At 38.0% G+C, this 26042-nt stretch overlaps 2 protein-coding genes across 11 annotated transcripts in view; one reads left to right on the top strand and one right to left on the bottom strand.

Annotated features, from left to right (window-relative positions):
* The window catches only part of CTNNA3 (catenin alpha 3), a 1911430-nt gene that overhangs the window by 1063822 nt on the left and 821566 nt on the right, over window positions 1–26042 (bottom strand). The window lies entirely within an intron of this gene.
* Window positions 21885–24837, top strand: LRRTM3 (leucine rich repeat transmembrane neuronal 3). Its single transcript, XM_055565975.1, has 3 exons — window positions 21885–21888; window positions 22234–23765; window positions 24702–24837. Exons 1-3 carry the CDS (start codon window positions 21885–21887, stop codon window positions 24708–24710), a joined length of 1545 nt encoding a protein of 514 aa, XP_055421950.1. The 3' UTR covers window positions 24711–24837.

The following is a 26042-nucleotide window of genomic DNA, read 5'->3' on the forward strand; positions in this document are numbered from 1 at the left end:
TTGAACACAAAAATTCTGCTGTGGTTTTGATCATGTAGCCTTGAATTTATACACAGATAAATTCAGGCTGTCGAGCCTTCCAATCTGGAAACCTATTATCCCTTTCCTTTCTGTTCCTCAGTAGCATTTTTGTTGTTCTTCTCATCCCACTTTTGTTTCTGTTGACTCGGCAGGTTGTGCACGTTGCCTAAGGTAAGTCAGAGATGATATGTAGTGTGCAAGAATTTTTGTTTTATTAGTTGTTTTTTTTCTGTTTTACTAACAATAATCTGTTTGAAGACAAAAAGAAACACCTGTTTTTGTATATCTATTTTTCATTTTTTCTGGTTACTATGTTCTTTTTCTGGTCCTACTAATTTTTCAAATTGATATCCAATTTTCAATCTAATCTAATCTATTTCTTAGACACCTCAGGTGGATAATCCATAATGAACATATAAAGAATTTGTACATTATATGTGCTGTGAACTGAACTGAAAGTTGCAGTTATTTCCTGAAATCCATATTTTGAGAGGTTTTCTATCATATAAAGCAAACAGAAACTTGTATTATGTTCCTGCCAAAGTTGGAGCTTTCATATGTAACTTATATAGAGAACTCTGAGACTAATATATCTGATGAATTTGTACTATGATTGAAGTTCTCAACTGATCATACCACCAATTGTAATTCAGAGAACACAATCAATATCTAATAGTTGAGAATATCTATCCCTAACACATATTAAAATATGTGTGCCACTAACATCAGATCAGTTAAGAAAAGGCTTTCTTGATTCTTATTTTCAGGCTTATGAAATAAAATGAAATTAAATTAATATGAACTCAGATTATCTCTTGTTACAAAGTAGACGTGTAGAAAACTCAGGAATTCATTAAAAATCTTGAAACTAATCTGAAAACGTAAACACAAGGCCTGTGTGTGTGTATTTTAGCATAAGGATCTATTTTGGAGAACAGCTATGTTTTTATTCCAGAAGGCACTATATTGGCTTCACTACACACAGCACATGTGGGAATTGTCTGCTTGAAAGCCTTGGCTAGAAGTTCTATCTGATGGCCTCAAATTGATTCTGATATTGAAAAGTCTAAAGGAAGTTAGTGCATACCGCATGGCAGGCTGTTTGGCATAAACTGTCTAAGACACCTAATTTTCCCATGGGAAAAGACTAAAAAAAAATTGGATCAGAATTCCATATTGATTTTGCATTATAAGATAAAAACTTTTCCCTTCAGTATACTGCTTCTCACGATGACTTTAAGTGCTTTTGCTTCAACCTCAAGCCTCTGTGGTGACAATGTGACTCTACGCCAGTTTTTTTGCAGCATCCAAGCTGCCAGGCACAATTACTTCTGACAACAGGTCCACATTTGTCTCAGTCAAGTTATAGTATTTGTGGACAAGGATCTTATCCAAGCTGTCACCATGGCACCTCATCTGTTTTTAAAGAATGTTTAGGATGAAAGGGTGGTGCAGGCTATCAAAGATGCCTTAAAGTAGAATTTTAAAGATACTGACTAATAATACTCACCTGGTTTTTCACTGACCAATATGTTACAGGTGTTCACTAAGACGTACTGGTCATGCTGAATACTAGCTAGGTTAAATTGCATGGTTAAATTTCAAACCATCTCTACTGAATATAACTGAGAATTTATAAAACAAATAAGGAAGTATTCTGAATACTGCTCTGGCTAGATATATTAATAGTTATTTATTGTAAAATCATGCACTTTTATCACCATAATTTTTCTTTGCTAGAACAGAATTAAATTCTTGCTTCTGCAATTTGGGTCTGGATAGCTGTCAATCCTATGAAATCACATAGCACCCTGGTCTTTTTTCATGATAGCACTCACTACCCACACTGTAACAAGTGTCTCATCTTTATGCCATTCTGGATTGTAAACAATGTGAGTATAGAAAGATGTCTTTTCTTTCCTCTGAATTCTCCCTCCAACACCTAGACTTGGGAACTGACACAAAATAGACAAATAAGGACCAGATCACAACCAGTCCTTTAGGTCAGATTTCTTCAAGCTGGCTTCTAAAGCTAGATTTCTTGACACCATGGGCACACTTTTTGGAAGTTACAGATATTCCAGTAAACTCCCTAATGAAAGCCCACTTAAGGCAAAAAATGCCCCCTGGGGTCGTACTACGGGTAAGGAGCAGAGGAGTAAACAGACCCAGATAAGGAGTTTGTCCCCAGACTGTCCCTGCACATGTTGACAAACAACCCCAAATAAGGAGTTGTTTTTCTGTGAATACAAGGACACTGCCTTCAGACACAAATGAAAGTGCCCTCAGAGTAAAATTTCTCAGGTTGGAGGAGAATGAAGGAGCAATAAAAATCCATCTGCAACACTTTTTAGTTGAATAGAGATTGCAAATGGTGAAAAATAAACCAGTATTCTGGCTCATTGCCTCCAAAGTTGAGCGTTTCTCATACTTGGTACATACACTGCCCTTATACTTGAGTGTATCTTGGGCAACCTGTGAGTCAGCTACAGTACTCCTTCCAGGGACTCTTGACTATGATAGGAGTATCTCCCATTGTATCACTTTGATTTTTTTCTTTTCTTCTACCTCATATTGAATATGCATTATGTGTCAATAGTAGATATTTGAAGATGAATGATATTCCATCATCCCTGACTTAAAGGCTATTTTGTTGGGAAATTTTACATATAAACAAATACAGTACAATGTATTTGTATTTCATATGTATACGTAATATAACCCAAAAATGCTTATGAGGAAGTCAACCAAAATCCCTAGAAGAGACTGTATGGAGAATACAACATTTGATCTAACAATTTCACCTGATGGACAATGGGGGCAGGGAGGATATTTGTATAAGAACAGTGTAAACAATGAAGTAAACATGGTTTGTTCAGAGAATGATAAATATTTTGCTGTGACTGGATTGTGGGCTGCATAGCATATCACACAGTGAGTTAAAATAATGGCAAAAGGGTAGCTTTGGACCAGATAGCAAAGGATCTTTAAATCAGGTTTCATTCACCGTAGTTCATAACTGCAATAGGCCCCATCTGAAGCACCTGCCCAGTTTTATAACCATGACTGTGCCGACCTCACCATGACTCTCAACCCTCCATCATATCTGATTAGACTCAGGGTGATCGCCTAATCAAGAACCAACTCGTAAGTCAGATAGCAGCCTATGAGATGGCATTTCAGACTTGCTTTCTCTAGAATTTTAAACTGAAAAGTCTTGAAAGAATGAGCTGATATGAAGTAAAGCTGAGTCATGAGGTAGTGTGTAGGCACTGAAGATGTTATGGAAGCAAACTCCACAGGAAGCAAAAACCATGAATAAACTGGAGATTTGAGGCAGAACAGAGGTGAATACAGGACAGTAAGACAAATGGAGAACGGCAAAGTGCAGGGCACTAAAATGAACCTACAATTCCTTCTCCAGTAAGGTCCCTGTTTTTCTTGATGGCTGATTGTTTGACTTTATCTAACAGCAAAAAGAATCAAATCAGAAGAACCTTGTGTGTCATGAGGTATGTGATGGTCAACCAGAGGTGACAGTGAGCTTCTCAAGGGATTTAAGCAAAACAACAGCACAACCAGATTGGTGGTAGTGTTTTAGGAAAGCAGTAAGACCATTCTGGACTTAACCTCGGTCATTCCACTGAAAACTCACCAAATCTTAGGGGAAGAAAGTAATAATTCTTTTCTATTTATCTTGTCCTTTGGCATGGGATAACTTGCTATTTAAAAGATAATGTCAGCCATATAGAAGAGAGACTGTGTATTATAATATCAGTGATTTCTTTCCTTTGTGGAGCCAATAATTTACACATTTCAGTGACTTAAGGGAAGCTGAACTGAGTGATTCATCAATAAAGATTGTTCTACAAACTAAATTCCCAACAGTAGAAGGAATTTGAAATAATTGTTTCATCCACTTCAAAGAATCAGTTCAGTTCAGTGGCTCAGGCGTGTCCGACTCTTTGCAACCCCATGAACTGAAGCATGCCAGGCCTCCCTGTCCAATGTGATGCATTAAATTCAAGTTAATAAAAAATTTTCATAATTGCCAAACTTTGGACAATGAAACATGATCCTCATGTTTTATAATAAATATATATTGCTTTTAAAATGGAAAAGAAACAAAGAATAGTTTAAGACCTATGTTTCACTTCTAACGAAACAAATTCTAAGTCTTAGTTATTTGGATAAATCTATATGAAAATAGATAAAATGTTATCTATTAGTGCTATTGTTCTTCACAAGGTAAAAAAAAAAACAAAAAAACTTTGGTTTGGATTTAAAGAAGACAGAATGGTATAAAAATACACTAGAGTCAAAGGATCTGAGTTCCACACAAAGTTTTGGTACCCATATCATATGTCAATAAAGCTAATCTCTCTGGGTTTCAGTTTTCTGATATGTAAAATGTGTATTGAATAAAATAATCTCAAAATCTGTTCCAATTCTTTGATTCTCTAAGCCTTTATATCATTATTACTTGGTATTAATGCAATACTTTCCAAGTGTAAATTGCAAAGCATATAAGCCACTTAAATTATGTAAAACCTCTCAAGCCTTTTAAAAGTATCCATAGAAAATCTTCATAGATTAAGAATTAGGACTAATGACCAATACATGAGGTGACATGTTTAATTGTTTTGGTTTCTCTAGTCAGAAACCTAGATTATCACTATAGGAACACAGCAAGTTTGAAGCAAATGTACACCAAGTCAAAAATCTTTTCATGATTTTAACTAAATACTGTAAAGAAAAAAAGATAGAATCAATGTAGACCACTGCCTTTAAGAGGAAGTCTGGTATCAAACTCAGCCAATAAATTAAATCAGTAATTTGTATGCCTGTGATACCTATTACTAGCTTTTGAATAGAAGCCCACATTTTGTTACCCAGAGACACAAACTGCAAACTTGGATCATAAATAAATGGTTGCCTAGTTGATCATTCTCTCTGCCCACTTCTGATGTCTATGTCAGAAGCTTTCTCTATCTCTTTTATACTTTAATAAAACTTTATTACACAAAAGCACTGAGTGGTCAAGCCTCGTCACTGACCCCAGATCAAATTCCTCTCCTCTGGAGGCCAAGAATCCCAGCATCTTTCATGGCTCATAGTGGCAACCTTTCATCTTGGGGGCTCATCCAGGATTCTTCAGGACAAGGTAAGGACGCTTGGACCTATAGTTCTTTGTTCTCCTGGCAAGCACGTTTTCTGCTGTACTTCATTAACTCTATGGTGTGCTTGTGTGTGTGATTGATTGAAAGAGATGTACAAGTGTGAAACAAGAGCTGGGTCCTAATCTGAAGCTCCAAGGTGACCTCATATGGTTTATGGCAGAAACCCTGTCTGGGGATTATACCAACCTGCTAATGTTAAGATTCCCTTGTGGCTCAGCTGGTAAGTAATCTGCCTGCAATGCAGGATACTTGGGTTCCATCCCTGGGTTGGGAAGATCCCCTGGAGAAGGGAAAGCCTTCCCACTCCAGTAATCTGGTCTGGAGAATTCCATGGACTATATAGTCCATGGGGTCACAAAGAGTCAGACATGACCGAGGGACTTTCACAGTTGAAATATTATATTTACTTTTAAAGCTCTAATTCTTAGTAATAAAAAAATACCATATAAGAAACGAATCGCCAGTCCAGGTTCGATGCAGGATACAGGATGCGTGGGGCTGGTGCACTGAGATGACCCAGAGGGATGGTATGGGGAGGGAGGTGAGAAGGGTGTTCAGGATTGGGAACACGTGTACACCCATGGTAGATTCATGTTGATGTATGGCAAAACCAATACAATATTGTAAAGTAATTAGCCTCTAATTAAAATAAATAAATTTAATTTTTTTAAATATATATATATATATACACCCCAAAAACCATATACCTACATATTGTTTAAGTTCTTCTAATTTTTTTTCTGCTAAAGTCACAAAAATAAATTTGAAAAGCCTGCCTCTTGATAAATCTGTATGCAGGTCAGGAAGCAACACTTAGAACTGGACATGGAACAACAGACAGGTTCCAAATAGGAAAAGGAGTACGTCAAGGCTGTATATTGTCACCCTGCTTATTTAACTTATATGCAGAGTACATCATGAGAAATGCTGGGCTGGAGGAAGCACAAGCTGGAATCAAGATTGCTGGGAGAAATATCAACAACCTCAGATATGCAGATGATACCACCCTTATGGCAGAAAGTGAAGAGGAACTAAAAAGCCTCTTGATGAAAGCAAAAGAGGAGAGTGAAAATGTTGGCTTTACTCGACATTCAGAAAACAAAGATAATGGCATCCGGTCCCATCACTTCATGGCAAATAGACGGAGAAACAGTGGAAACAGTGGTAGAATTTATTTTGGGGGGATCCAAAATCACTGCAGATGGTGATTGCAGCCATGAAATAAAAAGACACTTACTCCTTGGAAGAAAAGTTATGACCAACCAAGACAGCATATTAAAAAGCAGAGACATTACTCTGCCAACGAAGGTCCATCTAGTGAAGGCTATGGTTTTTCCAGTGGTCATGTATGGATGTGAGAGTTGGACTGTAAAAAAGGCTGAGGGCTGAAGAATTGATACTTTTGAATTGTGGTGTTGGAGAAGACTCTTGAGAGTCCCTTGGACTGCAAGGAGATCCAACCAGTCCATCCTAAAGGAGATCAGTCCTGAATATTCATTGGAAGGACTGATGCTGAAGCTGAAACTCCAATACTTTGGCCACCTGATGCTAACAGCTGACTCATTTGAAAAGCCCCTGATGCTAGGAAAGATTGAAGGGAGAAGGAAAAGGGGATGACAGAGGATGAGATGGTTGGATGGCATCACCTACTCAAAGGAGATGAGTTTGTGTAAACTCTGGGAGTTGGTGATGGACAGGGAGGCCTAGTATGCTGCAGTCCATGGGGTCACAGAGAGTCGGATATGATTAAGTGACTGAACTGAACTGATATAGTTTTCAATTTGAAAAGTCATTCTAAAGTGTAAGGGATAATAATAACTGAAATCAAAATTTTTATCAAAAAAAGTGGGAAAACAAATCTATATTTCAGTTCAGACTATAGTTGGCTTCTTGAGAAAACATACATAAAATGCTATTAATATTATCTATATTTAATTATAAAATTATAAACTCATTATTTTAATGAAACATTGTGTGCATGCTTAATTGCTCAGTCATGTCTGACTCTTTGCGACACTTTGGACTGTAGCCTGTCAGGCTCCTCTGTCCATGGAGTCTCTCGGGCAAGAATACTGGAGTGGGTTGCCAGTTTCCTCCTCCAGGGCATCTTCCCGACCCAGAGATTGAACCCAAGCCTTCTGTGTCTCCTGCATTACAGGCGGAATCTATACGGACTGAACCATTAGGGGAAGCCCTAGAAATTGTTGGGCTCAGGCAAATTAAAAACATTTATAGATATTTAAAATGTGTAAATTTTCAAGTAGTTGTAATAAATAAAAATATAAAATTTTCTGCTTTGTCCTAGAACCCTGGGAGCCTGCAGCTATAGTGAAGGAGGTTGGGGGTCTTCTGTGAATGAAACAAATCTATATAATCATTCATTTGGACCTTCAGAGTTGGACACGACTGAGCGACTTCACTTTCACTTTTCACTTTCATGCATTGGAGAAGGAAATGGAAACCCACTCCAGTGTTCTTGCCTGGAGAATCCCAGGGATGGGGGAGCCTGGTGGGCTGCCATCTATGGGGTCGCACAGAGTCGGACACGACTGAAAGGACTTAGCAGCAGCAGCAGCAGCAGTGAAAAAGGCAAAAGTGAAAGTGAAGTCGCTCAGTCGTGTCCGACTCTTTGCAACCCCATGGACTGTATAGCCTATCAGGTTCCTCAGTCCATGGAATTTTCCAGGCAAGAGTACTGGAGTGGGTTGCCATTTCCTTCGCCACGGGATCTTCCCGACCCAGGGATCGAACCCAGGTCTCCCTCATTGCGGGCAAACGCTTTACCATCCGAGCCACCAGGGAAGCTCAACTATTAAATCCTACTACCACAAAGTCCGGAGCCAAAAGCTTGCCTGCACACAGGGAACCTTCCCTCAGTTTTTAGTGCCTTCCTCACTCATTAGTCTGAATGAACACACAAGAAGCTCAACATATGAGAAAAGCTTCCATCATGAAATAGACTGAAATGAACTGATTAAGTTACCTCAGAGGACAGTGGCATTGCAGCAAGCTGCATACTACTAACACACTCCATGTGATATCCTCAGGATGAGAAGAGATGTAGAATAAAACATTATGTAAAATAAAACATGTTAAATAGAATAAAACATTATGATATTCAGAAGAGAAAAAAAGAGAACCAAAACAGAGCTCCTGGAGATAACAAATATGATCACCTAAATTGGGAGAAGAGGGAGGAGGACCAGCAAACTTTTTCTATAAAGGGACTCATAGTAAATACTGTAAGCTTTCAGGACTTAACAGTCTCTAAACTCTGTCATTGCAGGGTGAAAGCATCCATAGACAATCTATAAATGAATGAACATGAATGTGTTTATTTACAGAAACTGAACTTTATTTACACCCCTGACCCAGTGGCATCACTGCTGGATTTAATTCTGCCATCGTTTACTGACACCGAATCTAAATTTTTAATAAACTCATATGTTAAATATTGTAACATAAAGCTGAAGAAATCACATGAAACAAAGACAAAGAGATAAAGAGATGGGAAATAGGAAAGAAAAACCAAAGTATCAATCCAAGAAGTTCAAAATCTGCACAATAAAAGTTCCAGAAAGAGAGAAACAGAGAGAACAGAGAAAATGGGTACAGAGGTAGTTTAAAAAGAAGACATAATTTTACAGACCTGAAGGACACAAGTCTCCAGATTTATAGACCCACTGAATACCAGTACGATGGATGCAAAAAGGACCAAAGATATATTCTTATTTAATTTTCAAATAGCAAGGAAAATAATGTTCCATAAAAGCTTCCAGAGTAAACAATAGACTATACACAAAGGAGTGGGAATCTGAATAACATCTGATTCTCAGCAGCAGGAGTGGGTGTGAGAAGACAGGTTTAAAGATTCTGAGAAAGTGGTTTCCAATTATAAATATTATGTACATGAATTATGTATGCAGCCAACCTATTAATCAGTCAAGATAAATTTTTAAAAATTTCAGACTTGATTTTTTTTTCACATGCTCCCTCTTAGGAATCTACTAGTGGATATGTTTCAACAAAATGAGACAAGGAATACATAGGATCCAAGAACGGGGATATCACAGTCAGAGAATGGTGAAGGGGGGGTGGGTTAACAGCTATGACTAGATACTGGGGAAGAGAAAAATGGAGTGCTGCAGAGGAGAGGGATTGTCTGAAATGACTATTTGGAAAAACTAAGCACTCGACAAATCTTTTCAACTACTGGGAAAAACAACTAATTCTAGGAACAGATAAAACTAAGCAGATTAGGGGGTCTTGGGGGAGAGAGAATAGAGACAATTCTTCACTTTAAGAAAAATAAGAAGTTGAAAGAGAATGGAAGCACAACTGAGTATACCACTTAATCCAACAGTGGCATTGCTTACCTAGTCATCCTAAGTTAAACAGTGTCCATTTATTGAACACTAGGTTAACACAGGAAGTAAGAAAGTAAGAGAGAAGATGATACTGCATCTTCAGTTACAGTAGCAAGAAATGGAAATCTCAACAAAATTCAGAAATACTATGAGAAGGAAATGATAGCTAAAATAAAGTGACTGAATCTAAAAAAGGAATTGGTGAAGAAGCTGAGAAAGAAAAGCAAGTATGGGTACTTCTAATACAAATCTCTTCTTATATTTGCTTTTCAAACTATGTACATAAAATTCAGTTCTCTGATACTTTAATATGTTCCATTTCTCAGAGCTATCTATTAAATTCCAAGTATACTGGGAAGGCTGGACTTCCCTGGTAGCTCAGCTGGTAAAGAATCCACCCACAATGCAAGAGACCCCAGTTTGACTTCTCCTTCAGGAAGATCCCCTGGAAAAGGACAGGCTACCCATTTCAGTACTCTTGGGCTTCCCTGGTGGGTGAGATGGTAAATAATCTGCCTGCAAATGTGGGGGATCTGAGTTTGATTCCTGGGTTGGGAAGATTCCCTGATGGAGGGCATGGAAACCCATTCCAGTTCATGCCTGGATAATCCCCATGGACAGAGGAGCCTGGTGGGCTGCAGTCCAGGAAGTCACAAAGAATCGGACACGACTGAGTGACTAAGCACAGCACAGCAAATACTGAGAAGGCTAATACTATAAGCCTTATTAGCTACTACCATATAATTCATTCATCAATAAGTGGAAAAAATATATGAAAGAATTGGGTCACCATAGGTACCTGAGGACCAAGTATTGGAGATGAAAGAAAATCACTGAGGGAGAGGCAAGGAGGTACTTGAGGGAAAGGCTTCTCTTTTTCTTGTGTGTGTGAAACTCCTGTTTGAACAGTGGACTTATTGTGTAAAAATGAAATATGACTGATGAGGCCTGAGCGGGCTTTGACTGGGTGGGGTCATATCTGTTGGAGCAAATATTCCTGACACCAACCCCCAATCAGAAAACTGGGTCTCAGAAAGCCACTCTGTGTAAGTCTCCCTGTATGAGTCATGTTGCTATGGCTGTTCCCATTGTGTTACCTCCTAAATTTCTTAATTAAAAAAAAAAAAATTCTTAAAACTTATCTAACCTTTCACCTGTGCAACCTGTTCCAAAAAGAGACTATGTCTACTCGGGCTAAAGTGTCCAAGGAGGAGCGGCAACACTGTAAGGGTGTTGATGGTTATCAATGAAAATCTCAAAGGGAGATTACATCTGAGAGGACATAGAGTCACCTGAGTTGCCTTCTGTGTGTGTGTGTGTGTGTGTGTGTACATGCTAAGTCACTTCAGTCATATCTGACTCAACGACCTTATGGACAGTAGCCTGCGAGGCTCCCCTGTCCATGGGTTTCTCCAGGCAAGAACACTGGAGCAGGTTGTCATTACCTACTCTAGGGGATCTTCCCCATCCAGGGATCGAACCCAAGTCTCTTATGTCTCCTGCATTGACAGGCGGGTTCGTTACCACTACTGCCACCTGGGAAGCCCAGCTGACATTGCAATGTATGTCTATAATGTTTATATTGCACTATCTCATCAACTAAAATGCAAGTCCTCTGATGGTAAATGATTGCTTGGTCTTACTCTTGCATCCTCAGCACCAGATAAAGAAATGTTATTTTTATGAGAGAAGCATGGCATTTGCTTCCAGGGACTCAGTCAGCCTCTGCCTAAATCACAAGTTTGCCACATGGGGGCTCTGCTGCAAGCCACAGGAGATTCCTAAGCATTCCCCACACTCTTAAGAGAAGTACATTTCAATCAGGATGAAGCATTTACAGTACAGAGAAGGGTTCTCTAGCCTAGTTCAAGAGAGTCCCCAAATAGACTGTAATATATTAGTGTAATATAAAGACCCACAGCTCCTATTCTCTGCTACTACACTGTCAACTTACACAGAATTTCTTTTTTTTTTTTTTTTTTGCAGAATTTCTTTTCTATCAGATGTTTAAACTCTCTTAGGTCTCCAGCAAATTTTTTTTTTAATTAGACATTGTTTCAGAAACAAAAATAGAACCAATGAAATATATGCTTTTTTTATCCAAATCCAGATTTCTATTATCTTTCTCTACCTGGTGGCTTGGGGATTTAATTCTTAATGTTGGTATATTTGTCAGGAAGGCAAATTTTAAAATATACTAGTGTAACTGTTGAAAATATTATACATAATCCTTTAAAAGTACAATAGAAAATCTACTATTGTACAAAAATGTATGTTTGTATTCCACCTCCACCACATCACAAGTTGAAACCTAATCCCCAAAGTGATGGTGTTTGGAGGTGGAGCCTTTGGGACGTGATTAAGTGAATGAGATTCCTGCTTGTGTGCTCAGTCCTGTTTGACTCTTGTGACCCAAGGACTGCAGCCCTCCAGGCTTCTCTGTCCATGGGATTTCCTGGGCAAAAATACTGGAGTAAGCTGCCATTTCCTTTTCCAAGGTATCTTTCTGACCCAGGGATCAAAACTACAACTCCTGAGGCTCCTGCATTGGCAGGCGAATTCTTTACCACTGAGCCACCTGTGAATGGGATTAGTGCCCCTTTAAAAGAGGTCCATAAGAGCCCTTGCCACTTAAGCTATGTGAAGTTTCAGAGAGAAGATGGCAATCTGTGGACCAGGAGGCAGGCCCTCACCAGACATGGAATCTGAACACCTCTTGATCATAGAGTTCCAAGCCTCCAGAACCGTGAGAAATAGATTTCTGTTGTTTATAAGCCACCAATCTATCATTTTCTGTTAGAGTAGCCCACATGGACTAAGACAGAACATTTTCTTAAAAAAAAAAAAGTATACATCAGAATATACCTAAAGTAAACACAAACACAGCAAAACGTTTATTATTGTATCATTTAAACAGTATTGACTTGATATTCAAAGCACAGCCATAAATGCATGCAAAGTAGAGCATCAAGTATTAAGGTGAAAATTTGGTTCAGAGACTTTTATAGTTACTCTAAAACATCTTTGCTTTATTGTGAGAAATTATAAGAAGTTTGGGAATATATATATGACATAAATTTTACACTGTAGCTCTGGTGCCACATGTTCCTTCATGGAATTTGTTCCAAATGAAAAGCTAGAAAACTGATTTCTCTCAATAAAAATGACTATAATTGAATTTGGTGACTGCTCTCTTGAAAGTAACTTTTTGAGCCTCCTTTAGAAGACTATCCCAATATTAATGCAAAAATTAGCAGCTTTATTTAACAAGGAACAATATCAAATATCTTTTTTTCATAACTATCAACAAAAAGGCAAGTACAGTAAAAAGTTGAGGACAGAAATATTAGTAAATATGAATGGTAAACCAACTCAAACTCATGATACCTTAATATTAATTTTAATCAAATTTGTGATTTTACCAATTACTGAATTCCCACAAAATAGAAATACATATTTTCCTTCAAGTTCTAAGCCTCATATATTCCTAAGTGTTAAATTTGCTAACAAGAGTGAATAAATATCCCAAGTATCAATTTGGGGCTGGATGTCCTGCTTAAATTAGTTGAGTGGACTCTTGCTTAACATGTATGTCATTAAAACTTACTCCTTACAAGTTTAATGACATAGGGAAAGCAATCAATTGAATATAAAACATGGAACAAGCTACAGTCCAAATGCCCTGGTACTTCCTAATAAATCTATAACATTAAAAAATTAAAGCAGCTTAAGAAACATGAAAACAAAATGCAGTACTTGAGCTTTACTTAGGTCTTGACCCACAAACCAACTTTAAGAACTTACTGTTAAATATGTTAGGTATAGTAATACTAGATTGTTAAATTAAAAATCTTTACTGGTTAGAATTACATACTGAAATATACATACATATATATATATATATATATATATATATATATATATATGTAAAATGACATGATTTCTGAGCTTTGCTTTTTAAAACACTCCAGAAAGAAAAAAAGAACAGTGTGAACGTGTGGGTATGTATGAAGGGAGATGGGGATAGATGTAACATTAATAAAATATTGATAACTGTTAATGTTTATTATTAACAGTTTATTATTAACTGTGCTCTCTACATTGCGTATGTTTTGAAATATCCACTAAAAAATAGTAACAATTGTATCCTTAAATTCATGTAGTCTTTTTATCTTCAGAAGTCTTCCCTGGTGGCTCAGATGGTAAAGAATCTGCCTGCAATGGAGGAGACTGGGGTTCGATTCCTGGGTTGGAAAGATCCCCAGGAGAAGAGAATGGCTACCCACTCCAGTGTTCTTGCCTGGAGAATCCCATAGACAGAGGACTCTGGCGGCCGCAGTCCATGAGGTCACAAAGAGCCGAACATGACTGAGGGACTAATATACACATGTAGCCTTTCATCTTCAGAAGTTAACCAGTAATTGTTGCACTCTAAGAATCTGTTATTTGTCTCTATCCTCAGTTTTATCTTTAGCACTACTTCTGTTCAAACTAACAGTAAGTAATGCAATAAAACCTGAGAGTATGGATTGATGCTGTAGCATAAATGTATCTTTAAGTGAAGGATAGGCAGATGTGTTATATACTTTTGTAGGTCTTATTCACTTGATTTGCCTCTTTCCAAAAAACACTGAGAAACTATTTTAATGGTCAGACCTGGAAATTTCTTCATCCATTTATCTAAGTCAGAGATATCCACTCATCACCATATATGACCAGACATGGTTTTTAATGGAGCCCTTGAAGCAAGCAGATGGAAATCAAGGATACTTCAGAGACATGTTAATACCTCGATGGATGAGCAGAATATAGTTATAAATGTACAAATGCATATGAGTATTCTACCAAATAGAAATGAAGAAAATAAAATTTTCATAGCTGGAAGGATCTATGTTAGCATTTTAACCATCTTATTACATGATACGGTGACCAAGACAAAAATATGAAGCTCTTTGAAACATCTAGATTACATTCACTTATTGGTGAAAGCACTTTATGAGTTAGAACACAGAATGTCAATGATGTATGCTGTATATTAAATGGATATGGTATTAAAAATCATAGTAGAAAGGGAATACTGATGATTTTTTATAATACTGGTAAATTCTGACTCAGCCCTAGGTCATGTTACGTGTGTGCTAAGTTGCTTTAGTCATGTCCGATTCTTGGTGACTATATGGGCTGTAGCCCCCCAGGCTCCTCTGTCCATGGGGATTCTCCAGGCAAGAATACTGGAATGGGCCCTCCTCCAGGGGATCTTCCCCATCCAGGGATTGAACCCATGTCTCTTATGTCTCCCACATTGGCAGGTGAGTTCTATACCACTAGGACCACCTGGAAAGCCCTTGGTCATTTTAGTGACCCTAGACACATGTTTGTTCCACTGTATGCTGATGAACAGAGAACCTAGATGAAACTCAAAGAAAAATTAATTTTCTCATGGGTACTCAGATTTCAGAAATATTTTATAGCACTTTATAGTCTACAATGTATTTACATGTAAATATGTAACTTGATCCTAAATAAAAACTTTAGAGATTCATAGCACAGGTTTTATGAGTACTATTTTGTAGACAAGCTAACTGAGACCCTAAGAAGACTGGCCAGAATCAATTTCAAATTCCAAATGTCAACTGGCATATGCAATAAAAAGCATATGTCATTCTCTAAATTTTTTTAGAAAAACCTTTCAGATTCACCAAATTTATTTTCTAAAACTTTAAGTCCAAATGTTATCATATCTGGTCTTTATATAATTTTTAATTTTCATCAAAGCTTTTGGTTCCATGCCCTCCAAGACCATTTGCAAAGATGTTGCCACTGTCTAGGACATCTAAATAGAAATCCATGTTGCTATTGTTTAGTGCCTAATTTTGCTAATCATTTTATAAAATATTGCAAAATACATCATGGTGTTTTGAGGCCTAATAACAAGAACATGCTGCAAAAATTAAAGTCTGACAAAAAATGAGGGCCAAATTTGAACATAATTCAAATGAGCTGAACTCTTGATGTTATTCCCCAAACTTGACCTATAGAAGCAGTGGATGGCTTTACCATCCCTCCAACTGCTCAGCCCATAAAACTAAAAGTCATCTTTAATTTCTGTATTTATTCCATACCTTAATTTCTAATCCATTAGAAATCTCCATTGGTTTTACCTAAACACAAGTCTAGAATCTAACCAATCCTCACCACTTTCATTGATACTGAATCAGAGCAGGATCCTATGGTCCCTGCCCCCCTACTATGCCCTCTGCCTGCCTTTTATCTGTGGAAAACTTTAGTCAAAGAATTAATCAGAGAAGTGAGAAATGCAAATACAAAGAAAAACAGTCAAAGGAGACTAAATAATAATAATGTTGTCATTAAGCATGGTTGAGGACCTTTAGTTCTTTCTCAAAGGCTATAGATAATATTCTAAGCCATATCCTGTGAGCTATGTTATAGATAGATACAGAACACCAGGTGGAGAAGTTAACTACAAGATGACCAGACTGTACCCAGGACATGAGCTGCCACAATTCCAAGAACTGGCCGCAAAGAAATGGGAACAAATGGACCCTGGAACTGAAGATTACTGAACTGAAAACAACCAAAATGATGCTGGTCAGACCAATGATGACCAATCTGAAGATGACTGTTAGAGATAACTGTGCTGTTTCTGTATGTAGCTCCCCCTCATCCACCTGTAAAAGGTCTCACCCCTTGCTTGTCACTCTGCATGTGTGGGGGGAGTTGGCCTTTGGACAGACGTCTACCACTCTCCCATCCAGTTGCCAGCATCTGAAATAAAGCAAATTTCCTTTCCACCAATCTGGCCTCTTTATAGGCTTTTGGGCTGCAAGCAGCCAGACACCACACTCACCCTCTGTAACAATACCATCCTGGTCCAAGTCACCATCGTCTGTCTCCTGATTGGTATAATATCCTCCCTGCTGGCTTCCCTGCTTTTACTCTTGTCCCTTACAGTCTATTTCCTCTCTGACTTCATCTCTAGTTACTTTCTCCCATGCTCTCTACACTCTAGACTGATTAGCCTCTGCTATTCATTGAACACACTAGCTGCTCCCACCTGAGTGCCTTTGTACTGGCCACTCCCCATATATATATTTAAGGTTAAAAACCTCATCTTCTTCAAGACTTGCTCAAGCCACTTTCTTAGTGGGCCTAACCATCCTATTTCACCCGAAATCCACCTCACCCCTTCCACTTCTAACCTTCACTGTCTTTTTTACTTTTCTTTTTTCTATAACTGTTGTTGTTTAGTCACTAAGTCATGTCCAATTCTTTGAGACTCCATGAACTATAACCCACCAGCCTCCCCTGTCCTTGGGATTTTCCAGGCAAGAATACTGGAGTACATTGCCATTTCCTTCTCCAGGGGATCTTCCCAACCCAGGGATTGAACATGTATCTCCTGCATTGGCAGGTAGATTCTTTACTACTGAGCTACCAGGGAAGCTCAGTAATATACTACTTTTATTATTTATTTTATTTTTATTGTTCATCTTACTCCTTCAGAATGTAAGCTTAGATATCTGCTTTGTATACTAATGTACTCTAAGTGTCTGGAACAGAGTCTAGGACATAGTGGTTACCCAAACTGTTAAATAAATGTAATCTCTGAGACCAATCCATTGTTAAGACATCAGTATATCCACTTGGGGCTTCTTAGGTGGCGCTAGCCAACCTACCAATGCAGAAGACACAAGAGACATGGGTCTGATCCCTGGGTCAGAAAGATCTCCTGGGGTAGGAAATGGCAACCATCTGCAGTATTCTTGCCTGGGAAAATTTCATGGATAGAGGAGCCTGGTGGGCTACAGTCCATGGGGCTGCAAAGAGTCAGACATGACTGAGCACAGCAGCACAAGCACAATATCCACTTTAAATTGATTTTCTAAGTTTATATTTGGCAATTCAGTTTCATATTAGACTGAAATCTGGCATTATATAACTGAGATTGGATTTATTTGCCTAATTTAAACAAAATATGTTAAGCTTTTTGAAGTACTATAAGTGCAATAAAAAAGTCTTTAGATACATGACACTATATTCCATAAGTATTTAAATCATTAAGGCCCTAGATTCATTGGGGAAATTTAATTTGTCAGGTAGTTTATAGTTTGCTCTGTACATGGTTTAAAATGCAAATGAATTTGCTAAATACATAATGTAGTATAATTTTGCTTATTTTGAAAGGCAAATAAGAAATGATCATCTTGCAGTAGTCAACAAGTAGAAGGAGAATAAACTTTAAAAAGTAACCAGCAACTTACTAAAATCTTTTTGAATATAAGGTTTTATTTTTCTTTTGAGAGACTATGTCTTTGGAGTGATTTCTGTAGCCTCAAGTTTTTAGTCTGGGTTAGCATGGCACTACTTTATTTTTGGATTTCTCTACCAGCCTCATGGATGGTCTTCCCTCTCCAAGCATTTCATTACCATGAACCAGGATAGACCTGGTGGTAATACTGGCTTAAGGATTAGTGGCAAAGTAGGAGGCACCCAGAGAACCTGGAGTTAGACCCAGTCCAAGAATGGCTACTGATTACTGTTGAAGAAGAGATCAATAGTCAGCATTAAGAGAAAAAATCAACTTTGAGATCCAAAAGGTGACTGTAAAGTCAGAACTATGGAGCAAAGCAAGATCAGAAAGCAAGATACCAGAAAAATGTCTGCTAATGGCATGGTGTGTAACACAGAGCAAATGTTATTCACCATATTGATCCAAGATTTATCCCAGGAAAAGCAGAGTAAGCAAACTGCATTCTCAGTGGGCTCATCTGTGCCCCTGTCATAGAATGAAAGAAGAATAAAAACATAAAGTTGTTGGGGCCTCCATGCACCCGAGAGCAGCCTTCTGCAGCTGTTGGGAAAACAGACATGGCAATGATTACTTCCCAAAGAGAAGCAGGGATGGTGAAGAGAAAAATCTGAGCCTTCAAGCAACAGGGATGATAAAGGAGTTATACATAGTATTCTCTTTAGTCTTTTTTAATAGATACAAATTGTCAAGCCCTATTTGGGATGTTAGATGATAAAAGGTATAAAATGCCAAAGGGAATATTCAAACCTATATTTACTATTCTCAAAAAACGTACAGTTTAACTATAAAGACAAGAGATGTCTACATAGAAAGTGAAGATCACATGCTGACCATCTGAGTATTTCCACTTCCCAATTTCTTGCCTTTTCACACACATTTTTAAAGAACGCTTTCTCCAAAATTGTACCCAATCTCACTGGCAGAGGAATTTTGCAGAGATCAATCCTATGTATACAAGACTAGCATTACATAACCAGTTTATCCTACATCAAATGTACTTCTGACCCTCATAAAAATGCGTCTGTTCAGTAAATATTTATTGAGCATCTAAAATGTGCCAAGCGCTACAGCAGTTTTTAGGAAAACCAAAGCAGATAAAACTTTATTTTTGTCCTCACAGAACTTATATCACAATATCATAGTTTTATATGTCCTCTCTTCCTACTAGGAGAAAATTTATTATTTTTATTTATTCCTTTACAGTGTGTTTCTTAAACCTAGCTGTCCATCAGAGTCTGCTGATACATGTAGCCTCTTCTGTCTCCTTGAATCAAAATCTTGGGGGAGGAATTGGGAAATTTACCTTTTTAACAAGCTCTCTGGGGGCTTTATGTAAATTCATAGCATAATAATTTGGGAGGAAACACTTCCCAAGTGGCACCAGTGGTAAAGAATCTGCTTGCCAATGCAGGAGACAGAAGAGACACACGTTCAATCCCTTGGTCAGGAAGATGCCCTGGAGGAAGGCATAGCAACTCACTCCTGGAGAATCCTGTGGACAGAGGATCCTGGCGGCCTCAGTCCATAGAGTCACAGAGAGTCACACACCACTGAGTGACTCAGCCTGCACATACTGTCCTATTAATGGCATCTTATGTGAGAAATCTGACTGTACCTAGGGGGCCCCTTTTGTTTATCATAACTGTTACCGAGCCTCTCATCCTTTGAAAATATGAAAACTTTCCATGATTTTCCAGTCAATTCACCTAACAAAGACTAGCAAGGAGAACTTAAAATAAATTACCATTTTTTTTTTTTAAACAAAATGGTTTTCTCTGTGGGGCAGATGTTACCATATTCTGCTCTGCTGAAGAAAATCAAACATTAATTATGAGTTACAGTCTACTTTAAATATTCATTGTAAAGAGAAAGTTGAGATGATGGTGATTTACGAACACTTCTCATCAAAGAAGGCAAGATTGAGAGCATCTCAGAAACCAATTATAAACAATATAAAAAATATTCAGTGAAATAGTTCTTTGTGAATTAATGACAGTCACCACAGTGACTATTAAATACTAAATAACATGCAATATCAGCAAGTATAGAAAAGTTGATATTATTCAAATAACAGTTAACACAGGCTTATTAAGTGTCACATACTAGTCTAAGATTATGTCATCTTCATACTCTACAGATATGGAGATGACTTAATTCTCAAACTCTCTATTAAATGGAATTTTGTTATGATACCCATTTTGTAGAAGACAAAACTAATGCATAGAGAAGATGATAAACATAGTCAACGTTACAGAGCTGATAAAATACAGTCAGGATTTGAACCTAGGTGCAAAAATTCATCCTCTTAATCACTAGACTAAGCCTTTCCTCTTTAGTTTTTAGAATACTTATTAGAAGACGCATATAAAAGAAGTTTATGCAAACCTGTTCTAGAAATCAAGAATTTTATTTTATTACAGCTTCTTTGCCAAAATGACTTAATCGGGCTAATTTTCATTTGACTCATTTTAAAGTGAAGATAACAATGCTGTTCAAACAGGATCATCTAGTGGTTAGAGGTTCAAGAATAAGAGAGATATGGTTCTGAATCTCAATCCTCCCACTTACCATATGACCTTGAGCAAGGTACCTTTCCCAGTCTCAGTCTCCTCATCTTTAAAATGAAGGGTATAATGGAATCTACAGCATAATATTGTTTACAGATAGAATAAGATAGCCCATTGAAACGCTATCTTAGAAATGGCTCAATAAATATTAGTGTAATAAATACCAGCAGCATCAACAAACTGAACCAAATGCTCTCTTGATTCTTGTACTCACACTAAACATGGCTTATTTCTCTTCTAACTAAAAAAAAAGATAAAATGACAGTAACAAAAACAACAAACCAAGTCATAAACAATTAAATCAATTATGTCTTTTGTGGGAAAACCAGAAAGGTTATTGGACACATTACTTTATATGTCATTAGTTATCCTCTCTGTTCCAAAATGTATGTGAGCTAGCATCCTGAGACATCTTGTATAATATAATCATTGTGACTCCAAGAGGTCAAATGGGCAGGCAGTTAATGCTTCTCTGTGAAAAGCTCAATAATTCATTTTATAAATTTCAGTTCCAAGCCTACGTTGAGGTTAAGAAAAATTGACATTCGGTCTGTGAACTTCATGTCAAGCTCCAGAAAAACTCTGGGCAGCACATGTTTAGCGATTAAGTGGATGCAGACAATAAAGACGTTGCCAAATTGTAAAACAAGACTTGGAAATTACAGAAAATGTTGCTAGTTATTGATTACGGTGACCATTCAGTTCCTATTGAGCCACCCAAAAGAATCATTCATTTTCCAGCAGAGAGCCTGCTCATTTGCAAGATAAAAGAGAGACATTTCTGCACATGCCCATAATGTTCTTCACCACTGGGGGCAGCTTTACATAAGACTGCATTCACTGAAACCAAAGCAACAGTCTGAGCAGCTTTCAGAATGACAGTCTGCAGAAGTGAGCTGAGCGTGTGCGCGATACGGGGCTCTCCTGCCTTCTGGGCTCCAACGCAGCTCTGTGGCTGAACTGGGTGCTCGCCACCAGAAATGCTGGGCTATGGAATACAGATGTGGCAGCTCAGGTAGCCTCATGTTGCCTGAAGGAATACATCTTGCTTTCTGATAAGAAGAAATTGTAGAAGCCAGTTTTTTTTTTTTTTTTTTTTTTACACCACCTCCCCCCCACCAAAAAAAAAAAAACTGTAAAGATGCAAAAACGTAATATCCATGAAGATCCTATTACCTAGGAAGATTTTGATGTTTTGCTGCGAATGCGGTGTTGGGATTTATTTGTTCTTGGAGTGTTCTGCGTGGCTGGCAAAGAATAATGTTCCAAAATCGGTCCATCTCCCAAGGGGTCCAATTTTTCTTCCTGGGTGTCAGCGAGCCCTGACTGACTACAGTGCAACTGACAGGGGCTGTCATGCAAGTGGCCCCTAAGCCAAAGCAAAAGACCTAAGGACGACCTTTGAACAATACAAAGGATGGGTATGTTTTGTCATTTTTCTTCTTTTCTTCTTAAAAAAACAAAAACAAAAAAAAATCCACTAGTCTGTATATTAATTCTGCCTTAATTATTGTAGAGATTACCTTGCTCTGCTCTAAGACTATAAATTCAACTGCTTAGTGAACATGTTTCCTTGCTTAACTATTAAAAAAAAAAGCCTAAAGACAATTTTTCTTTAAATGATAAGGAGATGATATTTGCTGTTAAATATTGCTCTGTACATTTAAATTTCTAAAAAAGAAAATATATGCTTATTTTTGCTTGATTAAAAAATAAATTAATTCTTTTTTGGGGGGATAACTTTTCTAAGTTGTTTTTATTTCCAGGTTTCAATGTAATTAGGCTACTGAGCGGATCAGCTGTAGCACTGGTTATAGCCCCCACTGTCTTACTGACAATGCTTTCTTCTGCTGAACGAGGATGCCCTAAGGGCTGTAGGTGTGAAGGCAAAATGGTATATTGTGAATCTCAGAAATTACAGGAGATACCCTCAAGTATATCTGCTGGTTGCTTAGGTTTGTCCCTTCGCTATAACAGCCTTCAAAAACTTAAGTATAATCAATTCAAAGGGCTCAACCAGCTCACCTGGCTGTACCTTGACCATAACCATATCAGCAATATTGATGAGAATGCTTTTAATGGAATACGCAGACTCAAAGAGTTGATTCTGAGTTCCAACAGAATCTCCTATTTTCTCAACAATACCTTCAGACCTGTGACAAATTTACGGAACTTGGATCTGTCCTACAATCAGCTGCATTCTCTGGGATCTGAACAGTTTCGGGGTTTGCGAAAGCTGCTGAGTTTACATTTACGGTCTAACTCCCTGAGAACCATCCCAGTGCGAATATTCCAAGACTGCCGCAACCTGGAACTTTTGGACCTGGGATACAACCGAATCCGAAGTTTAGCCAGGAATGTCTTTGCTGGTATGATCAGACTCAAAGAACTTCACCTGGAGCACAATCAATTTTCTAAGCTCAATCTGGCCCTTTTTCCAAGGTTGGTGAGCCTTCAGAACCTTTACTTGCAGTGGAATAAAATCAGTGTCATAGGACAGACCATGTCCTGGACCTGGAGCTCGTTACAAAGGCTCGATTTGTCAGGCAATGAGATCGAAGCTTTTAGTGGACCTAGTGTTTTCCAGTGTGTTCCAAACCTGCAGCGCCTCAACCTGGATTCCAACAAGCTCACATTTATTGGTCAAGAGATTTTGGATTCTTGGATATCCCTCAATGACATCAGTCTTGCCGGGAATATATGGGAATGCAGCAGAAATATTTGTTCCCTGGTAAACTGGCTGAAAAGTTTTAAAGGACTGAGGGAGAATACAATTATCTGTGCCAGTCCCAAAGAGCTGCAAGGAGTAAATGTGATTGATGCAGTGAAGAACTACAGCATCTGTGGCAAAAGTACCACGGAGAGGTTTGATCTGGCCAGGGCACTCCCAAAGCCAACGTTTAAGCCCAAGCTCCCCAGGCCGAAGCATGAAAGCAAACCCCCTCTGCCCCCCACGGTGGGAGCCACGGAGCCTGGCCCAGAGACTGATGCTGACACTGAGCACATCTCTTTTCATAAAATCATCGCAGGGAGCGTGGCCCTTTTCCTGTCTGTGCTTGTCATCCTGCTTGTTATCTACGTGTCGTGGAAGCGGTATCCTGCCAGCATGAAGCAGCTGCAGCAGCGCTCCCTCATGAGAAGGCACAGGAAAAAGAAAAGACAGTCCCTAAAGCAAATGACTCCCAGCACCCAGGAATTTTACGTAGATTATAAACCCACCAACACGGAGACCAGCGAGATGCTGCTGAATGGGACGGGACCCTGCACCTATAACAAATCAGGCTCCAGGGAGTGTGAGGTATGAACCATTGTGATAAAAGCGCTCTTAAAAGCTGGGAAATAAGTGGTGCTTTATTGAACTCTGGTGACTATAAAGGGAACGTGGTGCCCCTCTCCCATCCCTCTCCCTCTCCCTCTGCTGGCAAAGTCCTTCCTTCCCCGTCTGTTTTAGTACATTCATAATACGGGTCATTTTCCTTTCATACATAGTTAACCCATTGAAATTTAAACACCACAATCAATGTGAAGCTTGAATTCTGGTTTAATATAATGCCTATTGTATACAACCTTTTATTGATTCCATTAATGTCACACTTGTTTTAAGATAAAACTTCTTTCATAAGTGATCCCTCACATCTGCTGTTATTCTCCTAGTAGGACCAAATTTACAGTTTTAGAAGGTTTGCAGTTCATTGGTAAATCAAGGAAAACCTGAATGATCCCAGGTACTTGGAGCTGAAACTGATTCTAGGAGATGACTTGATTATAGGAACATTTAGGAGCAGTCTTAAAACAACGCCTAGCTTAAAAAGAAAATTGCAGGAAACTATTGAAAGACGGTGCTCTGTTAAAGAAGCACCAGAAGCAGTTTTCAGAGGTGTCTGAATTACAATAAAGCAAGCCTAAAGAAAACTGTGGAAGGGTTAAATTGTTGCAAGTAGATGACTGCAAAATGTGAGGAGACAGTAAAACCACAAAGTTTAGACTTGAAGCCTTGTCTCTGAAATCCATCTCTGCAAAAATCACAGTAGAGGTTTCACTGTCAGTTTCTTTTAGCCTCCACATATCCGAAATGAGTGAATAAATAAATAAATAAAATAGGCAAGAGGCAAATTTGAGGAGGCAGATTTTTCCACACATCCTCACCTTAAGTTTTCAGAGATGAGGCTTGCAAACGGGAATGCAGCTTGCTAAACGCATGTGATTAGGAGCTTACCAGAATTTCTCTCTCCAGCTCTTTTAGGACCCTAATGTGGGGAGTGGAATCATGAGCTCTGTCTGTTCTTCTGTTTGGGATTTGTGGACTGTCCTGCTGTGCTTCACTATATGCCCTGCACACATGCCAGTCCCCTGATGACTGACATTTCATTCAAAGGCATAGAGAACACATTTTAAGACTCAATTTCCACCACCCATTGAAAAGGATAGTTTTGACAACACCTTAATAAGATAAAATAAATCTTACAAGAAAAAAGACCGACCCCATGGCAGTCGTCTTTTGCTTCTCTGTTGTTGATGTTACAGTGCTGATGTTACAGTGTCCCCGTGTTCATCTGTATTGTGAATTCCATTCATCAGTATGAATCTGTACAGACCCTGCTGGCAATATGCAAGCTGCATGCATGTTTTTATGTCGATGGTGAAAGTTTATTGACTGCAGCACAAATATCATAGCTTCTGTATTTAAGTAACTTTGACTACAGTTCATTTAGATTTTAGAAAAATGTCTTTAGTCTGCTTTTCATTCTCTAAAATGAACAATTCCATTATAGGAGCAAAAATCTCAAATTGCAACACTGAGCCTGTTTCATTTAATTTGACTTGTCAAGCCTTATATCTTTAACCATGCCCCTGTTCTTTCAAAACAGAATCGCTGCAGCAAAAAAAAAAAGAAAAAGTAAATGGCTATTTTTACCAGCATTTTTTATAGTTTGGAGGCTTTTCATATGCTGAGAGGAAAAATCTAGGCAAGTCACCATGAGATATAATTGCAAAGAAGCCAGATTATAAAAATCATACTTTTATAAGCAATAAAGAAAAAGGAACATCGAAAGTAGATTTTTCAAGGTACTTTGATTTTGATTAAATCTTAAATAGATACCAGTTCAGAGAAGCATCATAGCTATAATATATTTGTCCATGGATAATTATTGGATATACATTTATTAATTGCAAATAGTCCCAGATTCCCAATTGATTAATAATGCAGATAATTCCTCCCAGTACTATGAACTGGATGACTGAGCCTACTGTGATGTTTTTCACTGAAGTTGTAATTTTACATTTTTCATAAAATGTCAGTAAATACATATTTCATCTAAAAAAAAGAAATTTTCTTTGGTCAGCCTCATTTTTACCTGTACTAAAGATGATTGTATTAATTAAATGCAGTGTTTATGTGAAAAAGCCCCTTTCTATTCTTTGACTTGAACTTCTGCCTCGTTTGTCATGGGTACCAAATAAATTTAGGCAAGGTATATTTTTATATTTTGAAAGTTTTGAAAATTCTCAATGCTGTGGTACTGCTAGTATATATGAAATATGCTTGTTGTTTTAAAAGTGTTTCTAAAATCCA

Source organism: Bubalus kerabau, chromosome 1, assembly GCF_029407905.1.
Source record: "Bubalus kerabau isolate K-KA32 ecotype Philippines breed swamp buffalo chromosome 1, PCC_UOA_SB_1v2, whole genome shotgun sequence".
NCBI lineage: Eukaryota > Metazoa > Chordata > Mammalia > Artiodactyla > Bovidae > Bubalus > Bubalus kerabau.